The 27,999-nt window shown below is 55.1% G+C and overlaps 1 protein-coding gene across 2 annotated transcripts in view; it reads right to left on the bottom strand.

Moving 5' to 3' along the window:
• Nucleotides 1–12,080: 12,080 nt before the first annotated feature.
• The window catches only part of WIPI2 (WD repeat domain, phosphoinositide interacting 2), a 30,164-nt gene continuing 14,245 nt past the window's right edge, over nt 12,081–27,999 (bottom strand). Inside the window, exons 3-12 of one of the 2 annotated variants that reach the window (XM_059896026.1) lie at nt 23,612–23,781; nt 22,132–22,228; nt 21,639–21,736; nt 21,146–21,238; nt 18,432–18,502; nt 16,292–16,399; nt 15,332–15,496; nt 14,392–14,499; nt 13,463–13,593; nt 12,081–12,706 (exon numbers count right to left, since the gene is read on the bottom strand). In XM_059896026.1, coding sequence (XP_059752009.1) covers nt 12,597–12,706; nt 13,463–13,593; nt 14,392–14,499; nt 15,332–15,496; nt 16,292–16,399; nt 18,432–18,502; nt 21,146–21,238; nt 21,639–21,736; nt 22,132–22,228; nt 23,612–23,781 — 1,151 coding nt within the window. In that variant the 3' untranslated portion in view covers nt 12,081–12,596. Of the gene's footprint in view, nt 12,707–13,462; nt 13,594–14,391; nt 14,500–15,331; nt 15,497–16,291; nt 16,400–18,431; nt 18,503–21,145; nt 21,239–21,638; nt 21,737–22,131; nt 22,229–23,611; nt 23,782–27,999 lie in introns of those variants that run through there. The other variant, XM_059896027.1, reaches the window with a different exon arrangement.

The following is a 27,999-nucleotide window of genomic DNA, read 5'->3' on the forward strand; positions in this document are numbered from 1 at the left end:
TCAGAAAAGAGGAGAGAGGGCACTGGATAGGGCCGGGCTTTGAAAGGCAATGAGGAAAGCACTTTCAGAGTTTGCCTGAGCAAATGGACGTGAGAATTTATAGGCAAACTGAGTTCATTTGGTTCTATATGGCAGATTATAGGACTTTCCTGAAAAGCCCAAGAGAAAAATGTACTTAGGTGTCATTTTCCAAATTTATCCTCTGAGGTAGCATGGCTGTGTCTGCAAAACCTAACAAAACCCTTTTAATTCCTTTCATCCACTCTCGGAACCTACCGAATGTTTACGGACCGTAAAGGAAATAGCCTGTTCTCGAGGAAACTGCAGGCTGCAAGGGAAGCAGCAGCGCGCAGGGCGGGAGGCCTGAAGCGGGACTGGAGGAAAAAGACAGCAAACATGTCCCCACAACCGGCCATTAGCCCTGAGGCTGCTAAGGGGACCCGCCTGACTTTGGGGACATTGACCAGGTGATGGAGGAGGTGGCCTGCCGGCTTCCACGTCCAACTGCCCATGGCCACACGGCCACTGAGAGCCCAGACCAGAGTCCCAGTGGCTGGGACACCACACATGCAAACGCACACGTGCGCAGACAGACACGCACGGCTACCCACCGCGTGTCCCAAATTCTCCTACGTTCAGTCCTAATCCCAAGCAGGTGGGACTCTGGGAGGTGATTAGGTCACGTGGGCAGAGCCCTCATGACGGGATTAGTGCCCCTAACGAAAGAGACCCCAGGGAACTCCCCACCCCCTCCGCTGCGTGAGGACACAGTGAGAACCAGGACGAGGGTCCTCGCCAGACACGGAGCCCCCGGCGCCTTCCAGCCTCCAGAAATGTGAGTAGTAAATGTCTGTTTATGAGCTGCCCGGTGTCTGGTATTTTTTTAACAGCAGCCTGAATGGACTGACCCATAGACATGCACACATGCACGCACACGTGACTCACACACACATACACACAGGTGCACAAACACACCCCTCACACACTTTAATCACATACATCACAGACACGTTACACATGTGTGCACACACACCATGCACACGTGAACCACACACAACGCGCATGTGCACGATCGTGCACACGCCCAGCATCACTTGCACGAGTCCCACCCACGTGTATGCACACTTGTGGTTTCAGACTCCCCACCCCTGCTCTGCGGCCCCAAACCTCTGAACGCCCTGTGTGCCCACCACAGAGAAGGCACTGTTTCCAGGCCTTGGTGTCCAACCCACATGTCCTTTGTCAGAGAGCACATTCCAGTTTGGGGGGGGCTGGAAAAATAAGACCCCCACTACTAATGCAGGGAGAACATGGGGTTGCTGCAGAGCTGCACGGTAATTTAGAGAAATCAACTTATAAAGTGACCTCTCCGTTGGAAGGAAACACACCACAATGTTAGCCCTGAGTTACCTGGGGGGATTGGAGGTGACCTGGATCCTCTTGATGGCATCCCTATTTTTTCAGAATGTTCCACGTTGAGCCTCTACGTTTATAGTCAGAAAATGGTTACTGAAGTTTATGTTTGAACCAGGCATCAGCTGAAATGTTCTTGTCTTCAACCAAGATGACTCCTCGTGTTCCTTGTGAATCTGTCCCTACGTGGCCCTCCTGCCCCAAGTGTTCAGTTGGGAACCTGCTTCAAATCAGGAGGCGGGCTGGAGAGGCACAGTGCTCCGGGACGCCAAGACCAGCACGAGCCGATCACGGTGGTCCGGAGGCAAACTGCCCCAGTGGAGGTGGACAGACCGGGAGTCAGAGCCCTTAGAAGCCCTCACGGCGGCTTCCCTGGTGGCGCAGTGTTAAGAATCCGCCTGCCAATGCAGGGGACATGGGTTCGAGTCCTGGTCCGGGAAGATCCCACATGCTGTGGAGCAACTAAGCCCATGCGCCACAACTACTGAGCCTGAGCTTAGAGCCCGTGAGCAACAATTACTGAACCCGCGTGCCACAACTACTGAAGCCTGCGCACCTAGAGCCCGCGCCCTGCAACAAGAGAAGCCACTGCAATGAGAAGCCCGCACTCCGCAACGAAGGGTAGCCCCCGCTCGCGGCTACTAGAGAAAGCCCGCGCGCAGCAACGAAGACCCAACACAGCCAAATGTTAAATAAATAAATAAACAAATAAACAAACAAATAAATTTTAAAAATAAATTAAAAAAAAAAGAAAAAAGAAACTCTCACGGCCTCAGATCTCGTCTAGTCCGGCTGGACCCAAGCCTTATGTCACGGACTGAACCGTGTCCCCTTCCTGCAAACTTGCACGTCGAAGCCCTAACCCCCACGTGGTAGTATTTGGACATGGGGCCCTCAGGGTCGATCAGGTTCAGATCAGGTCAGGAGGGGGGGGCCCTGGTCTGATGCGATTAGTGCCCTTATTAGAGGAGGAAGACACCAGAGATCTCTCTCTTTGCCACGTGAGAATGTAATGAAGAGGCTGGCCTGCAAGCCAGAGTCCTCCCCAGCAACTGAGTCGGTGGGCACCTTGATCTTGGACTCCCAGCCTCCAGAGTCGTGAGAATAAATGTCTGTTGTTTAAGCCACCCCCGTCTGTGGTACCCTGTTGTGACAGCCTGAGCTAAGACAGCCCATAGAGTGAGTCATCCCCACCAGGGGTCACCCAGCCCTGCTTGACCCCACCAGAAATGGGGCCTCACTGTCTCCCCAACACTGGCCGTTACTTATTTACATCGAGGTGAAATTCATGTAACACAAAATGAACAATGTTAAAGTGAACAATGTAGTACTTTCACGATGTTGTGGAACTGCTATCTCTTTCTAGTTCCCAAATGCTTTCATCTTCCCGGAAGGAAATCCGTCCCCATCAGCAGTCGTTCCCCACCCTCACCCCACCCCCCCAGGCCCTGGCAACCTGCTGCCTGTCTCTGGGGGTTTCCTAAAAATGGAATCACACGATATGCAGTCTTTGTATCTGGCTTCTCTCACTAGCATTGTGTTTTTGAGGTCTTTTTTTATGGCTGAATAATATTCTATAGTGTGGCTGTACCATCTTTTGCTTACCCAACCATCCGCCTGCGGACACGTGGGTTGTTTCACTTTTGGAACATTGTGAATAACGCTCCCGAAACCGTTCGTGTACGACCACCTGAGTACCGGTTTCCAGCGCTCTGGGTACACACGCATGAGTGCAGTCGCTGGGTTGTGTGATCCTGCGTTGTGCGTGTTGAGGAACCGCCAGGTTTCCACGGCGAGGGCCCTGCCTGGCGCTGCCCCCAGCCCTGCATGAGGGGCCCCGTGTCTCTGCGTCCTGGCCAGCACCGTCACCGTCACTGGTTTTGATGACCACCCCATCCCAACACGTATGAAGTGGTTGTTTTTAAACGGGTCAAATTATCAGGATTCCAGGACTGATGAGAAAAACGATGGCTTACTGACCCTCTTCCCGCCAGCGGCGTGACAGGGTATCCTCACCCTCCCGGGACAGCCCTTTGGGTCTCTGACGGGAGGGTGCAGACGCCTCTCGGCTGAGTCTACCTTCCCGGCCAAGTTCCGGTTCCCTCATCACCTTCGGGGCTTGCGTTCCGTGCGAGGACGGCCCGTCCACACACAAGTATGACCAGCCCGGCAGCGCAGGCCAGCGCCCACCCCGCAGCTCAGCCCCTCACTCGGCGGCCGGCATGGCTGAGTCACGCGCTGCCCTGTTGGGTTTCTCCTGGGTCTTGGTCAGCATGCCTGCGACCACACCTGGGGATGCTGGCCCGGGACCCACTCGGTCACAGGCTTCCTAGGGACCCCAGCTCGCGCTCTCTGCTGTCACCAGGCCCAGGGAATCACGTCCCAGGAGTACCACTCTGCTCCAGCCTCCATCCAGCCCCAGGCTCTTGGCCTCCCCGCCCCAGGCCGACTCAAGGACAGACTCAGGACAGAGGCGACCACAGAGCAGGGCTGCAGAGCCACTTTCCTGGTCCCGGGGGGCACTGAGGCCCCTCCCCACCAGCAATGACATCTCCCTTCCACTCCCCCGGCCCCAGGGATCCTTCTCCTGCCGTGGGCTGTGGGCCGTGGTGACCAGTTGGAAGGCTGACGGGCCTCTTCCCTCCCCGTCCCCGCATCAATCCTGCCAGTGGGACAGGAGGAGGGAGAAGGGAGGCCCCACACAGGCCTCTGAGTGCCCATCGCTGCCTCTCAGGGGCTAACTGGGGAGAGTGGAGGGGTCTTCCAGGGAGAACCAGCCCCCCGAGGCAGCCACCTGCTGCCTTTGGGGAGGGTGAGATTGGGTTCTGCCCTGGGGGGTGGGGTGAAGGGAAGCAGGGCTGGCAGGGAAGGAGAAGTGGTGCCCAGAGGAGGCCTGGCCTTACAGACCGGATCAGCAACCCCACCTGGCACTTATGGCTGTGTGTCCTCACACAGGTTGCTCAACCTCTCTGAGTCTGTTCCCACAACAGGGACAGCAATGCCTCCCGCTCGTGACAGCTGAACGAGGAAACATACCTAGTGCCAGCAAGTGCGTTGCACATAGTAGGTGCTCAGTAAGTGGAGGCTGGTGTCGTCGGGGTGTCACCGGTTGGTCCCTTCAGTCCATGCTCAGCCCAAGGTCTTGCTGGGGTGGTCGGGGCAGTGGCCCTGCGAAGGGCAGGGCGGGTCCTGGGTCTCGCAGCCGGGCTGGGCTGTAGGGGCCTCTGCGTTCAGGGTGGGCAGCCCACGCCCCCTGCCCAGGCTGTGTGTGGGGAGCTCCTGACGGCGGCCCTGCAGCGGTGCCCGCCCGCCAGCTGGGTTGACTCAGCTTCAAGGCGCCCGCAACCCCCTGGCCCCGGGACGGCTCTCCGCGTTCCCATCCTCTCTGCGCTTCTGGGGCAGATGGGGCTGGTCATCAGACCAGCCCTGAAGCAGGTGGACGGAGACGCCCACACCCAAATTCCTCACAATGAGGCCGAATTCTCATGGGCCTCTGGGATAGAAATTATCCAATTATCATGTCACGGCGTCATCATCTCCCCCAGGAGCCTGGTGGCTTTTACAGATTTAGGAACATTTCCTCCACCCCCGCCAAGCCCTCCCTCTATGTGTGGGACCCCAGAACCTGGGAACTCATCCCGCCTGCTGGAGATGGGAGGGAGGGGGCTGATCGCACACTCGGATCGTGGGCAAAAGGAGCAGGAACTAACCTACGCTAACCAGAACTGAGCTGTGTAAGAGAAAATGAACCAGAAAAGACTCCCCACACCCCTCAAGCAACGGCACTTGGAACAAAGCAAAGTTTCTCCGCTCAACGGGTGAGGCTCCGGCTTCACCGCCTTCCCAGCCCACCTGCTATGCCCGCTTTGCTGGCACTGCGACAGGTTGCACCTCAGGAGCTGGCAGGATGGAATGGAGTTTCCCAGGATGCATCTGCCCATGGAACCCAAGATGTAAATGACCACCGAGCCGGCGAGAAGCCAGGATGCAGGGCTGGCGTCAGGCTCCGTGTGACCAAGCTGTCTCCTGGGGCCTCTCGTCAGCAGCCGGAGGCAGCACAGGGCCGGCTGGGAGGGGGAGCCTGGACCTCGGCCACGCTGAGGCCTCACCCTGGGAGAGGGTGCAGCTGGCTGCGGGTCCCCGGGGGGTGGGTGAGCTGGGCTGGGGGCGGACAGCAGAGGCTCTGCATCCTGTAAGGGGCTCAGGGAAGCCCGAGTGGGTGGGGAGTGGGGAGGGTGCCTCAACTAAGGCTCTGGCCTCCTTCTCCAGACACCGCACCCCACTTTCCCAGGGTGCCCGGCCCCCCAGAACAGCAGCAGGGGAGCAGCAGCGGAGCCCCAGAGGGAGGCCCCCTGCTGGGGACACTTCACACAGCATTTCCTGGGGGGTTTGCACAGGGCAGGGGGCGCGCCGTCTTTCTCCAGCCTGAGGTCACAGCAGCCAGCCACGGTGACAATTGGAGGTGTCCTCCTTCATCTGAGGGGCTGGGACCCATGCACCACGTTGCATTTTTAAGTGGCAACAGATCAGGTCCTCTCTTGGGAAGGGCAGGAGTGGAGACAGATCACGGTGACGTGAGGGCCGCCACAAGCTTCCACGTGGCCCCTGCCAGCTGCAGGGACAAGGGCGGGGGCGGGGCAACAGCCAGCGGAATGAAGTGACCCTCTCTCAGCCCCGCGGGGCAGGGGAGAGCCGCCTTCGGGAGCACAGTTAAGCGCAGGCGGCAAGGAGAACAAAGCCGGGCTTCCTCCTGCACGTTGGAAAGCCGGGCACCTCCCGTATCTCCCACTGTGAGTTCTCCCAAACGGGCACCCCGCCCAGTGCGTCACCCCAGGCAGCCCCACAGACGGGCCACCCCGTGTCCCGCAGCCTGGGGGCCGAGAGGAGGAGGAAGGTGGCCTCCCCCTGCGCTTCTCGCTTCTCGTGTTGGGATCTGCACCGCGGAGGACGTAAGGGCGAGCGGCTGGGAGATCGCATCAGGCCCAGCCTCACCGAGGGGCTGGGGGTCCACGGGGTGCCAGGGGCGGTGGCTTCTGTTGCAGCCGCTGCCCAAAGGAAAAACCTTACCCTGAATTCCAAGGAAGAGCCCTTAACTGTAGCTTAACTGTGAACCAGGAGATTTTCATAGTTTCAAATATATTCGCACTTTTTATTTGGAAAAGAGCACAGCAATCGCAGAACTAGAGAACTCTGCACGCTGCCCTCGCAGGTGAACGGAGCGGGCCGAGGGGGGAACTGCGAGGCTGCAGGACCCCTAAACACACGGGGGCGCAGCCGAGCCCCAAACCCGCAGGGTAAGGACACGCGTTTCTCCTCCTGTGACGCGGCCCGGCCCGGCGGAAGGGGAGGGAGGCAGAAGCAGGTTCCCTTGGAAAGCACGGGTGGCGGGGACCTGCCCACGGCAGTGTCGCTCCTTCTGCTTCCCGCACTGGCTGTTCCCCCCGAGGGGTCACAGCCTCCAGATCCCCGCGCCCTCGCGGGCCCAGCTGGTGACAGTGCCCACCTGTCCTGGCACCGCCTCCCGGGAGGCCACGCGACGAGCGAGAACGAGCTGGGAGAGACGGTGACCAGCATCACCGGCGCTGCACGTCGGCAGAAGCACGGCTGCTTGAAAGCCGCCCTGTTGTTATTCCCATTACTGCGGGGACCTCGGTGATGACATGGGCAGGGGACCTGCCAAGGGCTTCTGGTTTAAAACTCACTTGATTTTACTGAAGGGCTTGTTCTAGAGCTCTGTCTCTGAAAAGCTGGTTTGAACAGAGCATCCCAAGGGCACCATCTCAAAAGACGGTGGTTGGAGTTTGTAACACCCTCCGCTTAGGACGCACTTCGCCTTGTTATGCCAGGTGCTCTATTCCCCGCAGGCCCAGCTCCCAGCCGTGTGCAGATGGCAGTGTGACCCCCACCGGCCCGCGCCCGTGGGGGGATGAGGCACTACCTCCATCGGGGAAGGTGCACAGTGGGGGCAACGGGACCTCCTCCAGGGAGAAGGGCCCCCCCCCCCCCCCCGTCATCCGCCTTCACACTCCCTTGAGGAAAACACCTGGCTGGTCTAAAGGAACTCGGGTACCTCTCTGTGTTAAGTCTCTAAAAAAAATAATTTAATACAGTAGGAGGAAAATCACAAATGCTCTCCCTTCGACAGGAACCAAAATCAGCACATCAGGAAATCAGGAAAGACTCACGGGGTCTCGTAAGAAGTAAAGGCTGCCCCCGGTGTCTCCTCCAAGAGGATGGCGGCCACGAGGGGGCCAGCCTCGAAGATCTCAGGCACGGACGCAACTCCAGCAGCTACGAGCAGCTGGCCTGTCAATCTCCCCGGCTGGTGTCACTGATGCCTTATTCGGTAACGGACACGACACACAGACATTTCTTGGTTTTGATATAAAAGGAATGGATTCTCCAACCCGGAGGGAGATTTGTGACAGAGCAATTCCGTGACATAAGGATCTGCTCCAGGGACTTCCCTGGTAGTCCAGTGGTCAGGACTCGGTGCTTCCACTGCCAGGGCCTGGGTTCAATCCCTGGTCGGGGAACTAAGATCCTGCAAGCCACACGGCACAACCACAAAAAAAAAAGGATATGCTCCTAAAGGAAGCCACCAAACCAGCCCTTTTAATCGTAACACAGACGTGAGCAGAGCAGGTTCATCTTGTCTCCGCCCCATCACTCACAGGCTGATGATTTCCACCAACAAAGTCACGCTGCCTCAGGGACACCAGGAGCACATACCTGCTTAATCCCACCATCCTGTGAGACTCGGGTTGGTTTTTTTTTTATCATCTTTCAGACAAGGCCAAGAATTCCAGTAGAAAGCAGCCTATAACCTATTTCACAGAGGACAAAAATCAATTCTGGATGAATAGCTTTATAAGATTTCAGTTGGGCTGCAGGATTCTGCTATTTTGCTATAATATTCTAGGTAGAGTGACAGTGCATTTAAATATGGTACAAATGAGCCGTATGGTCTGTGAGTAGGCAATGAATCGATGAAAAAAAACAACACAGGTTTTTTTTTTTTTTTTGAAAGCCAAGAATGACAGTCAAGTCATTCTTGCCTTTTTAAAAAAAAATTTATTTATTTATTTATTTGGTTGCACTGGGTCTTAGTTGCGGCATGCGAACTCTTAGTTGTGGCATGCATGTGGGATCTAAAGTTCCCTGAGCAGGGATTGAACCCGGTCCCCCTGCATTGGGAGCGTGGGGTCTTAACCACTGCGCCACCAGGGGAGTCCTAGGTTTTAATTTCTTAATGCAGTTATAAAGTGCTACCAGCATTAATGGGCTTTCTGGTCCAATGTGGTATGGAATGTTATCAGTAAGCACAACCGTGGCTTAGACACGTACAATCGCACACATATAAACACACACACACACACACACACCCCATACATACTGGCAGTGCATACGACAGGCTCACTGATACAGGAAATGTAAGAAGGAATAATTAAATTACATCTCAGGAAAGAAGGAAAATACAGGGCTGAGGAATCAAAACAGTCTCTTTAAACTCTGAGCTTCAGAAAGATTTAATTCTCCCAAATTAAAGACTTTTCTGGTCAGATACCTTAGGGAAGGCTAAGGGCTGGTCACGTCTCAAAATCCAATTTTTTTTGTGCTTCACAAAATCCACAGAATAAAAAGGTACAACACGGGCCAAGGATTTTGACCTGGGTAAGAACTAAAATATACAGCAGTGAAATCTGTCTGCTTGGCTATGAGCGATCATTACATATTTTCAGTAAGAAATAAGTTACTCACGAAGAGAATCCTGTGTAAAGCGTCCCCCTAAACCCAATGCCAATGGCTTGCGTGCACTGTTTTCACATTTCTGACACCCAAACCCAAGCCCAAGTTTTCAGCCCACCCACCTTGAGTTTAAGAATGATTAAGTACACTTGTAAAATAACGTATTTGGATTTTCAGCTGTGTCACCTACGGTTTCACATGTACATTTAAAACCAGAGATCCCGTCATTCCCTGCATGCAAGAGGATCTACAGAGATTTTTTTGGGGGGAGGGACAAACACCGCCCCTGAGCATGGCTCGCGGGCAGCCCTGCGCCAGCGCATCACTGGAACAGCAGCTGCTGGCAGGTGACAGGCCGGGAAGATGACCCCACTGCTGGCCGTCCTGTGTTCCTTTGCTAAGCAGGGACCTGGGCACTTCATCTCTTCAGCACGTGGTCACTGTTGGCCGTGGGGGAGACGAGATTCTCTCTCTTCTCTCCTCCCCAGACGAACCCGTGAGCAGGCAGGGCTCAGTCGCCCACTCCTGGGCTGGGAGCCCTGACAGAGGGCAGGGTTGGAGGCTCCAGGCGACACCAGGAAGGCAGGAGTTCATGTCCTGTCTGGGCCGGAAGGGGGTTCGTGCTGGGACGAGAGCGCAGGCCCCAGGGTCTGGTGGCAAACTGTAGCCACATGGGTGGTGCCAGCGTCCGAGACTCAGCAAGTCTCCAGACCGACGCCCACGTCCACCCGCTGCTCTGGGTGTCCAGGGGACGAAAGGGAACCACACAGAACCTGGTGTGTGAAAGTGGTTTATACCGATTCCCACCGGCTTTGTGCTCAGGAACCAGAGCTGAAGGAAAACGATGCGTTCAGTTCCGTAAGATGGGTTTCTGTTTCAATGCTGGCTGGGTGCCCACGTCGAGTTACACTTCACGAGAGCTGTGAGGCAGGGACGGCTCCTGCTGTCCAGCCCAGAGCCCGAGGCTCCAGGCGCCACCGCCAGCAGTGGTAGAATCGGGGGCTGAATTCAGTCCTTAACTCCAGGTTCAAGCTGACGCTCGGCCCCATCACTTAGAAAGTACAAAAGATCTGGTCCCGATCCACGCAAGTCCATTAAGTTTCCCGGCAGTGACAAGTAACCTTAAGTTTGGAGAACTATGACATAAAAAATTAACACTGGTGTGTAGTTTGGGGGTTCAGCCAACCAGGACACGTACTCTGCTGGGTCTGGCTGAGTCCCCTCTCGTCCTGGCAGAGTCCTGCCGTCGACCACTCAGCGGCCTCTGCCCCTCCTGTCCGAGCCTCCTGCAGGGGCCTCAGGCCGGTGACGTTGGGACTCAGGCCCACGTGGAGCAGAGGGAGGGACGCTCGGGCAACGGAACAGGCGAAGGGAAGTGCAGGGGCGCTCACGCCTCCAAAGGCTGCTCAGCAAACACCCACCCGTCCTTTCAGTTCTCCTCAACCAAGAGTCCTCGGACCCCCTCTCGGCGGCGCGCAGGTTACAGTGACCCGGGCGAGCAAAGGGCTCTCACGTCCGAGAAGACAGCGCCTGGGCCGGCCGGGCCCCACGGCGGGGGGAACTGACGCTGACCCCGTCTGCTGGGATGACTGACCCCAGAGAACGACGAAACCACGTGCCTTTCACAAGAGAAACCCAGCGAAGCAGATCTGACTCCCCCAATCACCCCAAGCGTGGAGTCGACCAGCGGGGCCGGGACCAGTCGACAGGGAGGTGGCTCTCTTCCTGGGCGTCACAGCGGCCACGGACGCTCCCGACACTACGGAGACGGACCCCGAGCCCGCTTCCAGAGACACGGAGGGAGGGAGCTCCACGCACGGCCGGGTGGACGGGGCTGCCGAGCTCCTCTGTCCTCGCTCAGGGCTCAGCAGGGGCCCGGGTACCAGACCCATCGCCGGGGCTCCTGTATAGTCAGGGATCCAGGACAGATGCACGGAGGCTTTGGGGGAAAGCTATGTTCCCACCTTCTCCTCTAACATAGCACTCCACATCGCTGCCACAACAAGCGTTTCTGCAGATTTCTGCTGCGGTCACATGTGCCCCGGGCACCCCTTGCACCGGGCAACCACTGGGCGAGCAGCCTGAGGCTCGGGGACTGACCTTGGAGCTGGGCACTGGAGGGGGGCAGTTTGACAACTGCTTCCCCGTCACGAGCCACTCGACCGCCACAACCCAGGTACACACACAACCCGCAACAGACACCGCAGACCCTTCCTCTGTTTAAAGAAGAGGGAAGGCAGATACTGTTGCTTTTCCGCTTCCATCCTTAACTGTCACCGTCCCCAAGAAGCCAGAACCAACTTTCATGCCGCCAACTCCTCTTAAAATCCCTCAAAACTTTAACTGCTACGTGTCTTGGTTTGGAATGCAGAGTTCGAGGTATTTGAGGTTGTTTAAATTCTATGAGAATGAGAAGGGAAGCCAGGCAAACACTGAGCTTGTGACCACAATCTCTCATCACTTTTGCTGAACAATTCTGAAGATGAAAACAGACAGGCCCAGGTCACCCTGTAAGCGAGGTGTCCCCAGCCAGCTTCCTCTCTCCTCCTCCTGACACAGGTAAGAAGGACCGCCTCCCCTCCCCCCGCCCCAGACAGTGGAGCTCGAGCTAAGAGCACAATTCAGGTGCCTATCACATTTGAATTCTGTGCTTTATGGGCAAAGCAGCAGCTACAAACCATTCCTTAAAAAAACAAACACAAAAACACACACACAGTTGTTCAACAGGAAAATCAGCGAAGACCAGATGATTTACCTACACGGCCTTCCCTCACCCTGCTGTTCCTCGGCCGTCTTTCAAGCTCACGTGCTATCAGAGAAAAAGGTTTTCAATGTCGGGAAGAACCTCTCTCTTCTAACACCCACATGGAAAACAAGACCAGAAACAAAAATCCACTGCAGAAGAAACCCCAGAAAAATCCAATTTGGAAAGAATTTAATTAACAAAACAAAACGGGGAAAATGGTCCCGGAGGGGCTCTAGGGAGAGAGGACCCCCCCTCCAGGTCGCCACCCGGCCCCGCCTGACCCGCTCGGCTCGCTGCTGCCTTCTCGGGGCCGCTCCTCATTCTGTACAGACTGAAAACCCAAACGCCTGCAGGTTGTTAGGAAGTGGCTCTAGCTCTCCCAGGCTGGATCGGCACATTAATACATGCAAAGCAAGGCGGTTTCAAGGGCTTCACCAAACAGTTAATTTTGGCAAAATGAGAAAACCAACAAAAAGCTAATATTCATAAGCAGGATTAAAAGCCACTGAAGTGAAACCAATGTATTTCTCGACAGTATGGAATGAGACCACAGCTACAGTCTTTTTTTCGCCTCTTGAAGTCTCTGCCACTCTCTCCCCCAGCTCGGCTCAAAGCTCACAGCAGCACGGCGCGGAGCCCTCTGTCAGCCAGCGCTCAGCCCGGGGCCCGAAGAGCTCCCAGGCCGCGGTCAGTCCGTCCGGAGAATCATGGGGGGGTGCTCGCTGTCCTCCAGCCGCAGGGCGCTGGCCTCGTCCTCCAGGCCCGCGCCGCCCGCTGCGCCCAGCTCGTCCGTGTAGGCTGCGGAGAGAGCGGGCGCTTCAGCGGGCAGGAAGACCCCGAGGCCGCGCCCGAGGCGGAGCTCAGAGCCCACAAGGCTGGGATTTTCGCCTCTCCCCCGACCAGCAAGCTCTCTGCAGCCTCAGGCACCTCAAGAGGAAGTCGCTGACCTTCCAAGACCCACGAAGGTCAGAAGGGAGCCGGCACAGTAACAGGGCCCCGGTGGGCAGGCTGCAGACCACCCCCGGTGAGCGGGGGCGCGCTGAGGACAGGGCCACTCAGCCTCCCGGAGCTGTAAGAGGCCTTCCTCTCCAAGAGCAGAGCAGGGAGCAAGGGCACCGCCAGCCGGGGGAGGTCCCGGCGAGCCCGGGCGGGGACGGCTCACAGGGCGCCCGCGGTCTTGCCCGAGGGCCTCTCCACTCCTCCTGCCCCCTCCCGGCAGGGCCGGCTTGCTGAATGATTCCACAGCCGGGAGGGTGAAGACTGAGGGTTGAGGGCAGCTTTTCAGCTGAGGGGTGGCAAGCGGGGAACAATCCACATGCACCCAAAACCATGAGGACTGCTGCTTCTTCAGAGATGAAGAAAACGAACTCAGCCTCCAGAGGCCTTGAAAACCGCAGTTTACAACAGCTGGCCTGTCTCAGCGCCCCTGCCCCCGCCCCTGCCCTGTCCCCGCGGCAAGAGGCAGGCGGGCAGCCCCGGTGAGAGTGACAGCAGGAAGCACGAGACCCACGGGCCTGGCGCGATCTGCCTTCCAGGCCCGTCCACAGCCCTTACCCAGTGCCGTCGGGGACGAAGGCACATGAGGACCCTTGGCCACAGCCGTGCTGTACGTCTGCGTCACCAAGGGGCAGTCGTGGGACGTGGAGTCTAGGATCTCGTTGGTCGTCTCCATGCTGCCGTCCAACCTGGAAGGGGAGAGAAACGATGACAGCAGGGACAGTCGGGCACAAGGACAACACAGCCCGAGGGCCAGCTGGGATGGACCTGCAGCCACAGGGCAAAGGCCCCTCATGGGAGGGACATGCGTGCACTCGTCACGCTGCGCTGACCGCGGAGTGATCCCCGCCAGTCTGTTCACGGGGATTTCTACACGCTGAGTCTGATGAAAAAGGTTGTACCCAGGAAGGCAATCTCATCGCATTTTTAAAGACTGAACATAAACAGAATACACTATGCAAAAAACAAAATCACCCCCATGTTCACCCTAACTGTAAGAGTATTACGGTATCGCTGTTTAAGAAAAAAAGCAAAAACAGAAAATCCAACTGCACTACCTTCCAACTGACTAATATTAATTCCTTCTTTTCAAAGAGAAAAGCTGCATCTCAGTGAGACAGCAGGCTCTCAGAGAACGTGCCCTACGTTGTGGACAGCACCCTGGGGCCATCCCTTTCATGCGCAACACTGAGCTGCGTCCTCAGCGGATCCGGTTCCAAGGAAGAGGGCCCGCAGGCCCCTCCACAGGGAGAACAGTGCCCACCGGCCGCTCCTGTCTCTGCCCGGCTACTAAGCCGGAAACGGGCAGAGGCGTGGAGAGCGGGGTCCGTACCCACAAGGAATTCTGCCTGGCAGAGCGAAGCTCCCACACAGCGCAGGCGGCTGCACTGGGACACGTCCCTTTGCGTCCCCGGCTTCCCCCCAAGAGGCGCCCAACAGCGGCCTGACCACTTGGAGGAGGTGTGGCCGGGGTGTAGACGACTCACTTGTGCTGTTTCATCAAGGTGCACTCGCCTCCCTCCTGGGGGTCCAGATTGTACATGTATAAGTACCCGTCCGAGGCTCCCACCAGCAATCGGGGAATCTTCTGGATTCTGGTGAGAATAAAAAGCAACCGAATTCTAAGACTGAAACTTTCACAAAGTTCTTATTAAACTAGCAGCTTTTAGCCTGGCCAGGGAAGAACCCCCCTGCCCAAAACGAGCAGATTTAGTTTCATGAACTCGACATACTGTCCATGCGTAAGAGAATAAGGATCGCTTCTGCTGTGCTACCTGAGGCCGTAACACCAAGGCCAAGGGGAACTTGGTGTGAATAAACACTGAGGCCCACAGGAGAACAGGTGGAAACAAAATCAGTTTCGTGGTTTCTGTGATTACTAACGGTAGACACTTTCATCAACTTTTCAACGATGCTAAGTGGATAAAAAGGATGTAGAAGAACGTTTCTAAGATCCGTGGAATCGTGCAGATGTGCCCTCACTGAACTTTCAGGGCCGTCTTTCCTTGCATGGCTGTACTGGGACTATCGCACTGGGGCTCCGGGAGGCCCTGTGCAGCCTGCGGCTGACTCGGCTGCACGGGGCCTTGAGCCTCGCCAGGCTGCGGGCGTTGGAGGACCCAAGGCTTAAACACGGGCACTCTCACGTGGTCTTGACCTAATGATGTTTTTCTAAACATTCTCAACAAGAACAGAGAGAGGAAGATGTGAGGATCAGACACCGCAGAGACAGCACCGGGGTCCACGAATGGCACAGGCCCACCTACGGTTCCCTCCGCTCCTGTGACTCTTGCCTAAACCCAAGGTCTAAGTTTGCAGGTTATCCTGGCGCCAGACCACCACAGTCCCCGGTGCCCCGCGACCTGGCTCTCAGCTGGATGCGCGGGGGATGGCGGTGGGCCCAGAGGCGGCGCCCACTCTACTCACGTGGCCAGCGCGCAGATGTTCTTGTGGCCACAGAAAGGCAGGCGGACTGTGGCAAAGGCCCTGCCCTGGTTGAACATTTCCGTCACTTGGGAGGGCAGGTAGCTGGTGGACGCCATGAGCACCTTCCCGAAGTAGCCGGTCCAGGTGGTGGGCTCCTCCTGAGGCCTGGAAGGAGGAAACGCTGTCACACACAAGGCTGGGCCCTTCACCGGGAACGACCACGTCCCACTCTCGCCGAGGCAAGGATCAGCCCCCAAACTCAAATTTCCCAGACTTCAGGGAAGAGGGGGCACAGGAAGCGATGACCTCTCGGGACCCTGGGGACACTACAGAGCGTGCCCTCCGAGGGGCCCCGAGGCCCCTCCCCAGGGGCCCCCTTAGATGACGGCAAGCGATAACTCCCTGCTCTGCAGCCTATGTGAGGACGCGAGGGACCAGTCCAGCCCCCGCCCCGACCTTTCTGACGGGAAGTCCCCAAAGCCTCAGCAGCACAAACCCCAACTGCTACTTCCCCGTAGCCCATCTTTGCTCTTACTCATCTTGTATGTACGCGTGTAAGTCACCCTAGACGTCCCTGAGGGTGAGACCCACTATAAACAAGCAATACTGACCCTAGTGGACGCTCACCCAGTGTAAGAGAGAAGGTTAAGGACCACGCCCTGTGCCGTGCACGCCCACTGCAGCAACACATAACTTAAACCAACCGCTTCACCAATGGAAGCGGCCTCTGTGCAGCAGGGGGCCAGCACCCCTCCCAGGGCAGCCTCTCAGAAGGGCTGCGGGAAGAGGCGCCGAGGGGACCGCCCTCGGGGCCTCACCGTCGCCGGCCCGCCCACCGCGCACCCCACACTCCACCTGCCCCGCTGCGGAGCCCGGACGTGCGCTGCTCCCTCCAGAGCCACCCGGTCGGCGCACAGACTGCTCTGTGCTGCCCTGAACAGGTGCACCTCTGCGACTCACTTTTCTTTCACGGTCTCGAGCTTGAAGATGTGCACGGTCTCCGTGTTGCTGGAGGTGGACAGGAACACGCCGTCTGTGCTGAAGGCCAGCGAGCAGATGCTCACACACCTAGGTTGAGGGGGAGGCCCGAGTCACACTGCCTTCTGGGCACAGAGGGCGGCCAGCTGTGCCCCGGGGACTTCACCGAAGTCACAGCGAAGGAATGGCCCCGTGACAGGCGCATGTGGGGCTACTGGTATCTTCCTTATTCCTTCCTAGTCACCCCCTCAAAACATGTGCTCAAGGAAGGAGAATGTCTGAAAGGTGACACCAAGTACGAGTCACCCTTTAATAGATCCTTACGCGGTTAACTCTCTGAGATTTCACGTACCTAAGGGAATCAGGACTTCACTAAACCATTTTTAGCTGAATGAGGCTGGCTTTATAGCACTAAGCTTAGTAAAAGAACCCAATAATCGAGACTATAGCAATTCTTAACACGGAAGAGGGTAAACTGGCAACGTTGATAATGTTTAAAAGCAAACTTTCGATAAACTAAGACTCTACAGTTTACCTTAAAAATCACTGTTAAAATCCCAAAGCCACCAAACAAACCTACATTTCCTCGTAACCCTAGAAATACAAGATGTATTTGGCCCTGTCAATAGTTAAGGGGCTTTATTCAATTCAATACATATTTACGGGAGCTCACGATGCACCCAGTGTTGTGCTGAAGCTCAGGATACGTATGATTTTCGCCTCAGTGGAGCCTGGAGGGAGGTGTGAGCAGGAACTAAATTCACTGCACGCAGGGGACTAAGAAGTTAAGTGGAAGGTGCTACAGGAGCTCGGAGGGAAACGCTATTTCCGCGGGAGGGCGGGAAAGGCCTCCCCAGGGACACTCAACAGACTCAGAGGTTAAGGAGTCGGCAGGTCACAGCCATGACCTCCATGGAGACAGAGGTTCCTCTCCTGAGGAGCTGGGAGCGACGGGGAAGGGAAACAAACCACAGCTGGAAAGGAAGGATGCTGGGAGGCCTCGAAATCCAAGGCCTTTCGGGGTCTGGAGCCAATCCCAGGGGCAAGAAGACGACCCTGAGAGGCTCCCAACAGGGCTGTGCTCCCATGATACTCCCATCTTCAAAGAACGACAGACGGGGCTCAGGTCTGAAGGATGGAGCCCAGGGAACAAGAGCAGAGCCCAAGGTGAGTGCGAGGCTGGATGGCGACGCCGGTGGGGCTGCACGGGGGAGAGGCCGGCCCTGCTGCCTGACCGGTGCGCCGGCCCCTGAGCCCCCCTGGCCGGGGCACCGGGTCAAAGGCCGGGATGTTCACTAGGACAAGGTGTGCTCGGGATGGTGAGCAGTCGGGGCCACATCCTGGCCGGCGGCTGGAGCACCCGGCACCCCGCGGGCAGGAGAAACGCGGGAAACCTCGGCAGACGGGCTGGGCAACACGGGAGGGTCACCACTGGCACGCAGACAGGCGTCTAGGCTAAGGAGAGCGCAGGCTGCACAGAGCGGGGTGGGAGCGGACCCGGGGCGGAGACGCGGCGACAGGAGGGAGACGCGAGCGGTGAACGGCGAGGGCTGCAGCGTGCGGCACTGAAGCCCGAGCATCAGCGGCGCGAGGCCCCCAGAGAAGGGTGGTCCCTGGTCCGAGGAGACAGGTACTACAGATGGGGAACCGGACGGGGCGCCGCACGGTGACTGTGGCTTGGTGTTTCTTTAGAAAAAAGGAAACTACTTTAAGGGCCAAAGCTATTTGCCGGAGTGCTGGGGAGCTGGGGGCCGGTTACAGGTTTCAGAGCCGAGCCTGAGGGAGGAGCTGCGGACCAGGTCAGGAGCCCCGGGCTGCGCCCGCCCCGCCCATCCCGCCCACCTGGGTGAGCTCATCCTTCCACAACCCCAGGCCATCGGCCACCGCTGTGTTCGGGGGAATCACGGACAAACAAAACCCAGTTTGCTCTGATAAAAATGTCCCTCTAACCTCCCACGCGACAAGACTTCCAAACCCCACCTGACCACTCGGCTGGGCTGAAGATGCTGGTCACTGAACTGGGATCCCCAGTGTATGAGTTTCCACTGTTGGTCACAGAGAGTATAAAACTGAAATCTGAACTGAAGCTCCAGAATCAATTTCGGAGATTTATGTACATTACCTCTTCACTCCTCTCCGGAACTCGAAGAGTTTTTGTCCTTCTGGAATGGAAAATACCCTAATCACGGTCCCCTGTGATAGGGAAAGAAGGAAAGAAAAAGGAATTTTAGCTGGGTAGAATCATGTTTGTATTTCCTGCACATCAGACCTTAGTGGACGGAGTGATGACAGCTGCCCTGGGCCGGGTGGCCTCGGGGGCCCCTGCACCCCCTTCACACTTGACAGGCACTCACCAGAACACGCCCTGTTCCACTGTTCACACGATAATATGACGTCAACCCACTTTAACTCACTACTTCTTCTAAACACTACGGGGCCTTGAAGTCAAAGCTGGAATACAATAGTTCTATTTTCCCTAAGCCATCTGAGGTTTAAACTATTAAAAATCCCCCCTGGGAATTCCCTGGCAGTCCAGCGGTTAAGACTCGGCGCTTTCACTGCCATGGACCTGAGTTCGATCCCTGGTCGGGGAACTAAGATCCCACAAGCTGCGTGGTGTGGCCAAAAAACCCCCCCAAAAAAACCCCCAAAAACAAAAAGACCAAAAACACCCTTAAGCATTACTTGGAGGCCCCTCTGACGCCCCTTCCTCCCACTTTAAGCGGAGCCACTGATCAAGGGCTGATTAGCAACTGAATACCTGGAAATGTTACTTAATTGCCTAAAAAGGAATAAAGCCAAACTAACAAAATGGAAGACCTACACCAAGAAAAGATCTACAACCAGGACAAAAGAAAATGTGACTAAACGGGGAGCTGCAGCCTGCCACGTCAGGCAGGGGAATGAAATGCTGTTAACATGCAGAGCTCCCCACCCCTCCCCCCAAACTCCCAGGGCGCGTGTGGATGTGGGGCAGGACCTGGGCATCTGGGAGCGCTGATGAGACAGAACAGCCAAGCACGTGAAGACGAGTGGTACTTCAACATCTAAATGTTAAAAGAAAACTACAAGCTACAGTAATAGACTAACACAAAGAGACACAGTCTGACAGAGCAGAGCGGAAACACCTTAAAACAGGCAGCATCTTGAATCTATGGGGTAGCAGAGTTATTAGACATTTAATCTCATACTGTACAAATTTTAGAAGGTTCAAGCTGTTAAATATAAGAACCACTGAGATTATCTGACATGTTTATAAATAGGAAAACAAAAACAAAAACCCCAACCTATAAACAACCCAAATGTACAGCACCAGGAATTGTTAAATAAATTGTGATAAATTCGTATAACAGGACACTACACAGCCAGTAGAAATCAAGCTGGAAATAAAATGGGTCCCTTTTGGAAAATATTAATAAAGACAATGATTCTCCGGACAGAAGGACGCCAAGTTTGTAATTTTGGTTATCCAAAAATAACCATGGCAAAGGTTTTGTCCTTTGCAGCCTAAACTTTTAGATTTAGATATATTCTTAACGGCATACCTACTGTGTAAAACTAATTAATTAAGAGCTGTGGGTCACAGCTTGACTGCAGTTCCTCGAGAACAGGATTAAGCCACACACCTCGGCGAAGCCCCAGCACCTAGTACACAGCAGCGCTGAGAAGGCCACTGGTGGTCTAAGGTCACAAACTGAAATTTGTGAAATTAAGCGTTTGCTCTTTAAAGTCCAAAAAAAAAATGTTCTATTTTTACTAGCCTTGAAATCCCATGAAGTGCTTTAGGGCCTCTTAACACCTAATAAAAGGTCATAAAGATTAAGACTGATTAATCGAGGGATAACAGAGTTTCGTGGCTGTCGTGATCCTCCCAGGGGAGAAGAAAAGGACAAGGTGACGCTGTGATCACCCAGCACAGTGTTCACAACAGTCAGGCTTGGAGTCCAGTTCCTCTGTCGCTGCCCAGCTGGGTGACCCTGGACCGACGACTTAACCTCTCTGAGCCCTCAATATGAAGTAGGGAAAGGTTTACCTTACCGAGGGGGTCAACGCGGTAAATGACCATCAAGGGTCTAGCGAGTGACCCATAAACAGTAGCACTGTTATCACGGAAAGTGGGCGTGAGGGTCGAGACCCACACGGGAAAGGCAGAGAAGTGAGCCCACGTTTAAGTACCTCATCTGGGCGGCTGGTTCCAGGGGAGAGGTGACTTAGGAGGGGGCTCCTTTAGGTTTTCAGTGAGAAAGCATCAAAGTAAATTAGGCAGTGGGCACTGAGAAGAGAGGAATGAGCCAGGAGAACATCGAGCAAGCAGAGAAGGGAGGAGACACAGCAGCTGAGCTGGGAGAGGACAAGGGCCCACCAGGGTCCCGGGGCCAAGAGAAGGGGGCAAACGGAAGGGATGCCCAAGCCATTTTGTTCCCCGTGCAGGGAGCTTAAACAGGGCCACGTCCCCTTACCCCGAAATCCTTCTCACTGGAAACTCATGTTAATGTTTAGAGATGACCGTGAAAAGTTTATATGTAAGACTTACATACGCTAACTATATTCAAATTACTACTATAAATATGTATTAATACAGCTGAAATACTAGAAACACTAAACCGTCCCAGAAGGATGGCTAAAGAAACGACAGCTGAACACGCACAGCACGACACGGGCTCCACTGAGGCGGGCGCGGCCGTGGCGCCCTGCCCTGTCTCTCCCCGCACCCGCCCTCCAGGCCGTGGGCCGTGCCTGGCTGTGAGCTAGCTGGTACAAAACTGCTTGGCTGGTTAGCAAGCTAACCGTGTGAACAGAGGTGCCCTGGTTTCCCACAGGGCGCAGCAGCCTTACCTTCTCGGAAGCAGTGGCGAGCTTGGTTCCGCTGGCGTCGAAGGCCAGTGCGGCTAAAGGGCTGTCATGAGCCGGGATCATGTTTGCAGCTCTCTGGAAGGAAGGGTAAAGTGACACCATGACCGCCGTGCCCTGCGCTGCCCACCAGCTGTTACCAGAACACCAGCACGGTTAACACAGACGCCAAATCCCCGATTAACCAGGGGTGAGGGGTCCGAGGAAATGCTGCTCAAAACCTTTTAAAAATAAGCAAAGCAATGTCTCCATGGAGTTCTACGGTTTTCTCCACTGCTTTTAGCACTTGTGCCGCTAGGTGCGCAGCGCCGCGGGGACAGGAACACGTCCGGAGGCAGGATGACTCGGACCTGCTCGGCCACGGAGAGGGTGGCAGCGGAAACCACGCCTGGGAAACGAGGAGGGCAGAGGCTCCTCGGCCCTCCTTTTAGGAAGAAGGGGTGTTGTAAAGAGCTCTCCAAGGACCAAAGAACCTCACCAGATTGATGGTGTCAAAGACCTGCACCTCCCCGATGGTCGCGCTGCCCGGATACGCCAGGTAACAGTTGTCGTTGCTGATCGACAGCGCACACAGGCCTGCGAGCAACACACGGGGAAGAAACGCGGGTCAGGTCCCCAGGTGTCACCAGAACTCGGCACTTACGCAAGAACACGGAAAGCAAGGGGAGCGCTGATGCGACCTTGGTCGTCGTATCACTGGGTTTTAAGTTCCACACGCCCCAAACCACCACCGTAGGGGACAGCAGGACTGTAAAAACACACTAAAGCCCTTTGGTTGGAACTGGTTAGAAACCTCAAAACTGGAGGCTGACCCAACCAACAATTTATGTGGTCACAAGACCAGCGTCAGAAGGACGGTAGCTTGCTTTAAGATCAATACTTTTAAAATCTGTGGAACCTAAAAAGAGAAGAGAATCTCTCTCACCGACAGCTCCTAGAAAGGCAGACCTGTCCGGTCCCCACGCGCTCACCTGCGGGGTTTGGGGGCGTCTCCCGGATGGTGTGCAGCACCTTCATGTCCCGGATGTTGTGTATGTACAGGGACTCCTCCAGGCACACGATCAGCCTCTGCAAAAGACACAGCAAAACACGGGAAACCAAACGTAAGGCAGAGCCAGTACGACGCTCGCTCCCGACCTCCGGGTAGCGGACTCCCGCACTAAGACGCCGCGTCCCTTCCGGAACCCTTGCGCCGGGTGCTCATGGCACAGTGCCCGCTCGCCCAGGGTGGCGTCTGTACCCACGACTGCTTCCGCCGGCTCTACCAGGACTTCTAACTGTACGATTTAATTCAACCTCATAGAAACCGGTCTCCAGCTAAGAAAACCATGGTTTGCTTTTGTTGCGCTCTCGGCCCTCCCCCCACGAACACCAGGTCTAGAGCCTGGGACAGGTTTGGTGAAGGTTTCAAAAACCGATGCTGAATGAGGCACGGCAGGATGAAAGTGAAAACAAGGCTTTTAAAAAAGTGTAAAATTCTGCACCCAGACTCTCTTGCAGGTGTCGAAGTTCTCGCTCCATTTTAAGGACGATGGGTGTGTAGCTGATGCACCAAGGGGACGGTTTATGTAACAGAGACAAGCGGCCGCCCTCGGCTCTGCAGGAGCTGGTACGTGAATGGTCACTTGCATGTTACAAGTATAAAAAAAGTTCAGCATGTTACGCTTTGTAATTTACCACCTTAACCAACCTTTCTGTCAACAGACCCAGTTTCCACCACGTCAGTGGTGTCCACTTTACCAGTCAGGACGTTTCAGAACCCACTAGCTGCAGTCACGCACGGGCCACCCGAGGCCACGTAACAACTGGTTGTTGACAGAACGTGGTGACAGCCCTTAAGGACAAGGCTGTATTTTGTGAGTAAGCCAAAGCCATGTGACCATCGCATGGAATAAACTCAAGTGCCAGCCACCAGGTCTACACTCCGGGGCCAGACATTCTTGTGGGTTTTGGGAGAGACACAAAAAAGTAATAAATCCTTCATCTTAAAAGTTAAATTGACAGTTAAAGGGACAGAGAATTCCCTGGCCGTCCAGAGGTTAGGACACGGTGCTTTCAACTGCCAGAGCCCGGCTTCAGTCCCTGGTCAGCGTAGCTAAGACCCTGCAAGCCACAAGGGGTGAAAAAAAAAGAAAAAAAAAAAAAGATAAAGATGCTCACAGATTTTTTTTAAAAGTAACATTTATAAAAAGCAAAAGAAGGTTCATGTCTTGAGGGATGAGTAAAGCAATCAGGAGAGGCCAGGGAATCGTCAGGAATGGGGCTATTTGGGCAAAACTGTTGAGACGAGAAAACAGAGTTGAGTCCAGGTGGGGGCTCAGGTGAGCAGGAGCGTGGCCGGAGGGACCAGAAGCGCCGCCTGGGGACGGTCGCTGTGTCCGAGGGGCGCCACTGAACTCGGAGACACGGCCGGAGCCCCCGGCAGCTGAGCGGGGTGAGAGCGCGGCCCACCTGCCTGTTCAGCTTCACAGCCAGGATGGTGTTGGAGTAGCTGTAGTTGCAGATCTCGGTCCCCTTCTTAAAGTGGCAAACCTTCAGCTTCCTGGGGGCTTTGAGGCTAACGATGGCCACTAAGCTGCTTGAGAACAATCTTTCCACGATGCACACATCTTCAGTGTCAGCTGAAAGGAGGAAAAAACCCCACATCTGTGTGTATCCCTGTCAAGAGGCACAACGCGCTCGTGCGTGCAAACACGCGTCTACAGGCGGGCTCCCCACTGCGAGCTCTGGGGCCAGCAGAGCGGGTCAAGTTCGCTGCTTGCGAGGCCTGGACGAGCCGCCGGCAGGTCGCCCTGCACCCCACGAGGAGGACCCACTCCTCAGAGGCCCCCCCATTCCACACGTGGCACCCTGTCACTGCCCCCGGGGGGTCACCCAGAACTGCCTCATCTGCTCCCGGCTGCTCCCTGAACTCACCGGGGTGTGAGCCCCGCCCAGACGCAGGCCTCATTTCCGGGCTCACAGCTGCAACCCCGGCACTTACAACTGAACGTGACACAGGACGGCCCCCAAGCGTTCCCTGAATGACTGCATCTCTGGAGGGCTTGCTTTCCTGCCTGTAAAGGGGGCTCACGGCTACCCTGGTGTGAGGAGGGACTTACAGACTCCAGCACGCAGTCAGCCCTCGGTCCCCTTCGCGCCCTGCTCCCCAGCCCCGCTCAGAAGACGGGGGGCTGGGAACTGAGTGCACAGCAGCCCCCACAGACAAGAAGAGACACGTGGACCCTGCGCGGCTGTTACTCCACCCCCGTCTCCCTGGGGGGCCCCCACACCCGCACTCTCTCCTTACTCCCCCCTTGGTTTCACTGGTGATTGCCTGGGGTAAGTTCAGATGGTGGAGCAAAGAGAATTCTGGAATGCAGGAAGAGCCCAGAGCCAAGAATCTAGATGATTTTCACAGGCAGCCTGTCTCGACCTGAGCTACGGGAAGTACCGCTGAGCCGGGGTTCAGCACACACCCGTTCACCACCCTAACAATGATCTGAGGCCACACTCTGTCTGGAGCTGAGCGGAGCACAGAGGACAGCGCCACCCAGATGGATCACAGCCCAGGGGACCTGGGAGGCCTGATTAGCCGGAGCCTCGAGAGCAGCTCCACCGTGAACAGGAACACCCGCGTGAAAGTCCACACACCAGACCAGGTGCACGGCCACTCGAGAGGGCCCCTTCCCCTCAGCTGTCGCTGACCTTAATGGTGTAACTTAAAAACACACGTAGGTTAGTTTCGAAACCAAACTACTACAGTGAGCAAGTGAGTTCTAAAGGTCCCCGAAGAAAGACACAAACTGTTCTAGGAAAACGCGTGGTATCAGTCATCTCAATATGGGTTTGACAGCCCAACGTGCTCAGCACAGGGCCCAACTACTGGGTGTCAGCCAAGAGTCATATCCAAAATGACGCGACTCACATTTGTGGGAAACAATTAAGATATCGCTATTACATAGACTGGAATAGGCAATAAAATCAAGTGCATGATTCCCAGCTCTTTACAGTAGTTTAATCATAGCTGCTTTTACACAAATGAGAATCACTTCTCTTGCCTGCAGCTACAAGCTAACCTTCCTTCGAAAAGAACCACACAAGCCGGAAGCTTCTCTGCCCGGCAGCGTCTCGGGGGAGCTGCCTACCCCTTCCAGGATCTGACCCTGGACTGAAGGGCACAACCATGCGTGACCTCCAGCACAGGGGGACGCGGCCTCCGCCTGTTTTCATCAGCTGATTTGACTCCAGCACCTGCACAGGCAGTGTTCCAACATCAGGCCGACCCGACTCGGGAGAGACCAACCGCCACCCAGAACAGCAACGATGTGCAGTGAAGATAACCTCCCTCGGGCCCAGATCCTCACCTTCTCCCGTCAGCCCCTTTCCCGCAGGAAGCCGACGGGGAGACCTAAGCGCAACCTGAGCAGGACCCGTGGGCGGGAGGGGCAGGGAGGGCCGTCTCCACAGCCACGCTTGCTCCCACGAGGCTCAGGCCCATCCTGCCCGGCGTCTCACCCTTCAGGCTCCCACCTCCGAGTCACCTCACTCTCTCAAGATCTGACGACGGTTTGGAGGCACACGGCCCTGATGGATCGCACCCTGCACTTCTCACGCAGCGCTGTCCTGTCATCCCTGGGAACCCGGACGCCGGCTCAGCAGTGGTGACCCTCCCACCCCCGCCCAGGCCCAGCTTCCAAGGACAGGAGTGTGTCTGCCTGGGCACACTGCCCCCTATCAGGTCTGACGCTGGCTGGCACACTGAATCTGGTAACACGGACGCCGTCCGGAGACCCCGGCAGATTCTGATGGGAAGGCAGAACAAAATGTGACAGGGAGGTGAGTGAGGAAGTGGACAAAGAACTCTGGCAGCTGGCAGGAGGAGCCGTGTAACGAGGAGATGCAGAGATGGGGGAGGGATGGATGGTCACGTGTGGGACATGTACGGCCAAAGAAAGTGCCTGTCTTGAGATCAATGAGCAACTAGAGGCACTGATGGAGAGACAGACAGCGCAGTAGAGACAGGGTGACGTCTGAGCAACTGGAAGGCGTGAGGCCCAGCAGGACTGGTTCCAACAGACAGGCACCCACCCCCCTTTTCCGCATTTGAAAGGGGGGAGAGGAGAAGATGGCACAGATCGGGGTGAGGGGGGCGGTCATCTGAGGGAGGAAATACTAGGGAGTTCCACGCTGAAAGCATCCGTTTCTCCTTGAGGCATGCGAGCGGTCATCAGCTCTGAGGGGCACAGAGGCGGGAGGTCTAATGAGGGAGGCCAGTATGAACAACCCCTCACAGGGTAAGCAAACAGTCATCAGCAAAATGTCGGCTCATCAGCAGGCTCCGTCAGTCTCCCGCTGCGGCTGCGGCAATCAATTAAAATTCAACCAGTCAGAGGAAAATCGTATCAATGCAAGCGATGCAGAAGCAGCACGAGAATGTTCACTGCCTATTCACAGTAAAAACTCAGAAACCTAAGGATCAGAAGAAACTTCTTCAGTCAATAAAGGACTTCTGTGGAAAATGTCACAGCTAGCGCCACACTTCATGGTGGACTTAATACTGAACTCTCTTCCTTTTAAGACTGGAACCAGGGCAGGGCTGCCCCCCTCCTCACTCCGGGCTGGAAGCTGGCAGATGGCCACAGGCAGGAAGACACCAAAGGCACAAGCACCAGAAAGGAAGGCAGCAAACTACTACTCTGCAAGCTCATGGACCCTACTAAGCAACTATTAAAAGTAATGAATGAATTTAGCAAAGTCACAGGACACAAGGTTAGAATACAAGAATCAACCATATTTTTATACACTCTTAGCAAACAACTGGGAAGTAAAATGAAGAAATTCCATTTACAACACTCTCAAAAACCAAAACATCAGGACAAAATTTAACAAAAGATGTAAGACCTCCATACCAAAACCCACAGAATATTACTAAGAGAAATTAAGGAAGAGCTTCATAAATGGAGAGATATACCACGTTCACAGACTGGAATACTCAACATTATATGTTAAGATATCAATTCTCACCCAACTGACATCTAGGTCCAATGCAACCCCAATCACAATCCCAGCAGACTTTTTTTGTAGACACTGACAAGCTGATTTTAAAGTCAGAAAGGCAAAGGATCTAGAATATCCAAGGCTATCTTGAAAAAGAACAAAGTTGGAGGGCTTACACATCACGTGACTTCAAACCTCAGTATACAAACAAAGTGACAGGAAACAAGACAGTATGTTTCCGACATAAAGACTAACAAACAGACCAACAGAAGAGAATGAAGAGCAGGGACAGACTCACACTTACAGGACTGTTTTTAGGCACCAGAGCAGTTCAGTGAGGGAAGAACAATCTTTTCGACAAATGGTGGAGCAGGAATTCCTAAGGAGAAGCTTAACGTGACTCATAGCTCATACTACACACCAGAATTAATCTGAGAAGGAACCACTGAGCTAAACATAAAAGCTGAAACTATGAAGCTTTCAAAGAAAACACAGGAAAAGATCTTCATGACTTGACAGTAGGCAAAGGTTTCTTAGGACAGAAAAGGCAAAAATCGTAAATGAAAAAAATAAATCAGACTTCATCAAAATTCAAAATATTTGCTCAAAAGACAAGTCAAGCCACAGACTGGGAAAAAATATTTACAGAACGTATGTGACAAAGGTCTGGTATCCAGAATATCTAAAGAACTCTGACAACTCGACAATAAAAAGACAAAACAATCAAATTTTAAAAGGGACGAAAGATCTGAACAGATATTTCACAAACGATACACAGAGGGCCAACAAGGACATCAATGTGTCCAACATCATTAGCCATTGGGGGAATTTAAACTAAAACCACAATGAGATATTATTAG

The sequence above is a fragment of the Balaenoptera ricei genome, chromosome 15 (assembly GCF_028023285.1).
Source record: "Balaenoptera ricei isolate mBalRic1 chromosome 15, mBalRic1.hap2, whole genome shotgun sequence".
Classification (NCBI taxonomy): domain Eukaryota; kingdom Metazoa; phylum Chordata; class Mammalia; order Artiodactyla; family Balaenopteridae; genus Balaenoptera; species Balaenoptera ricei.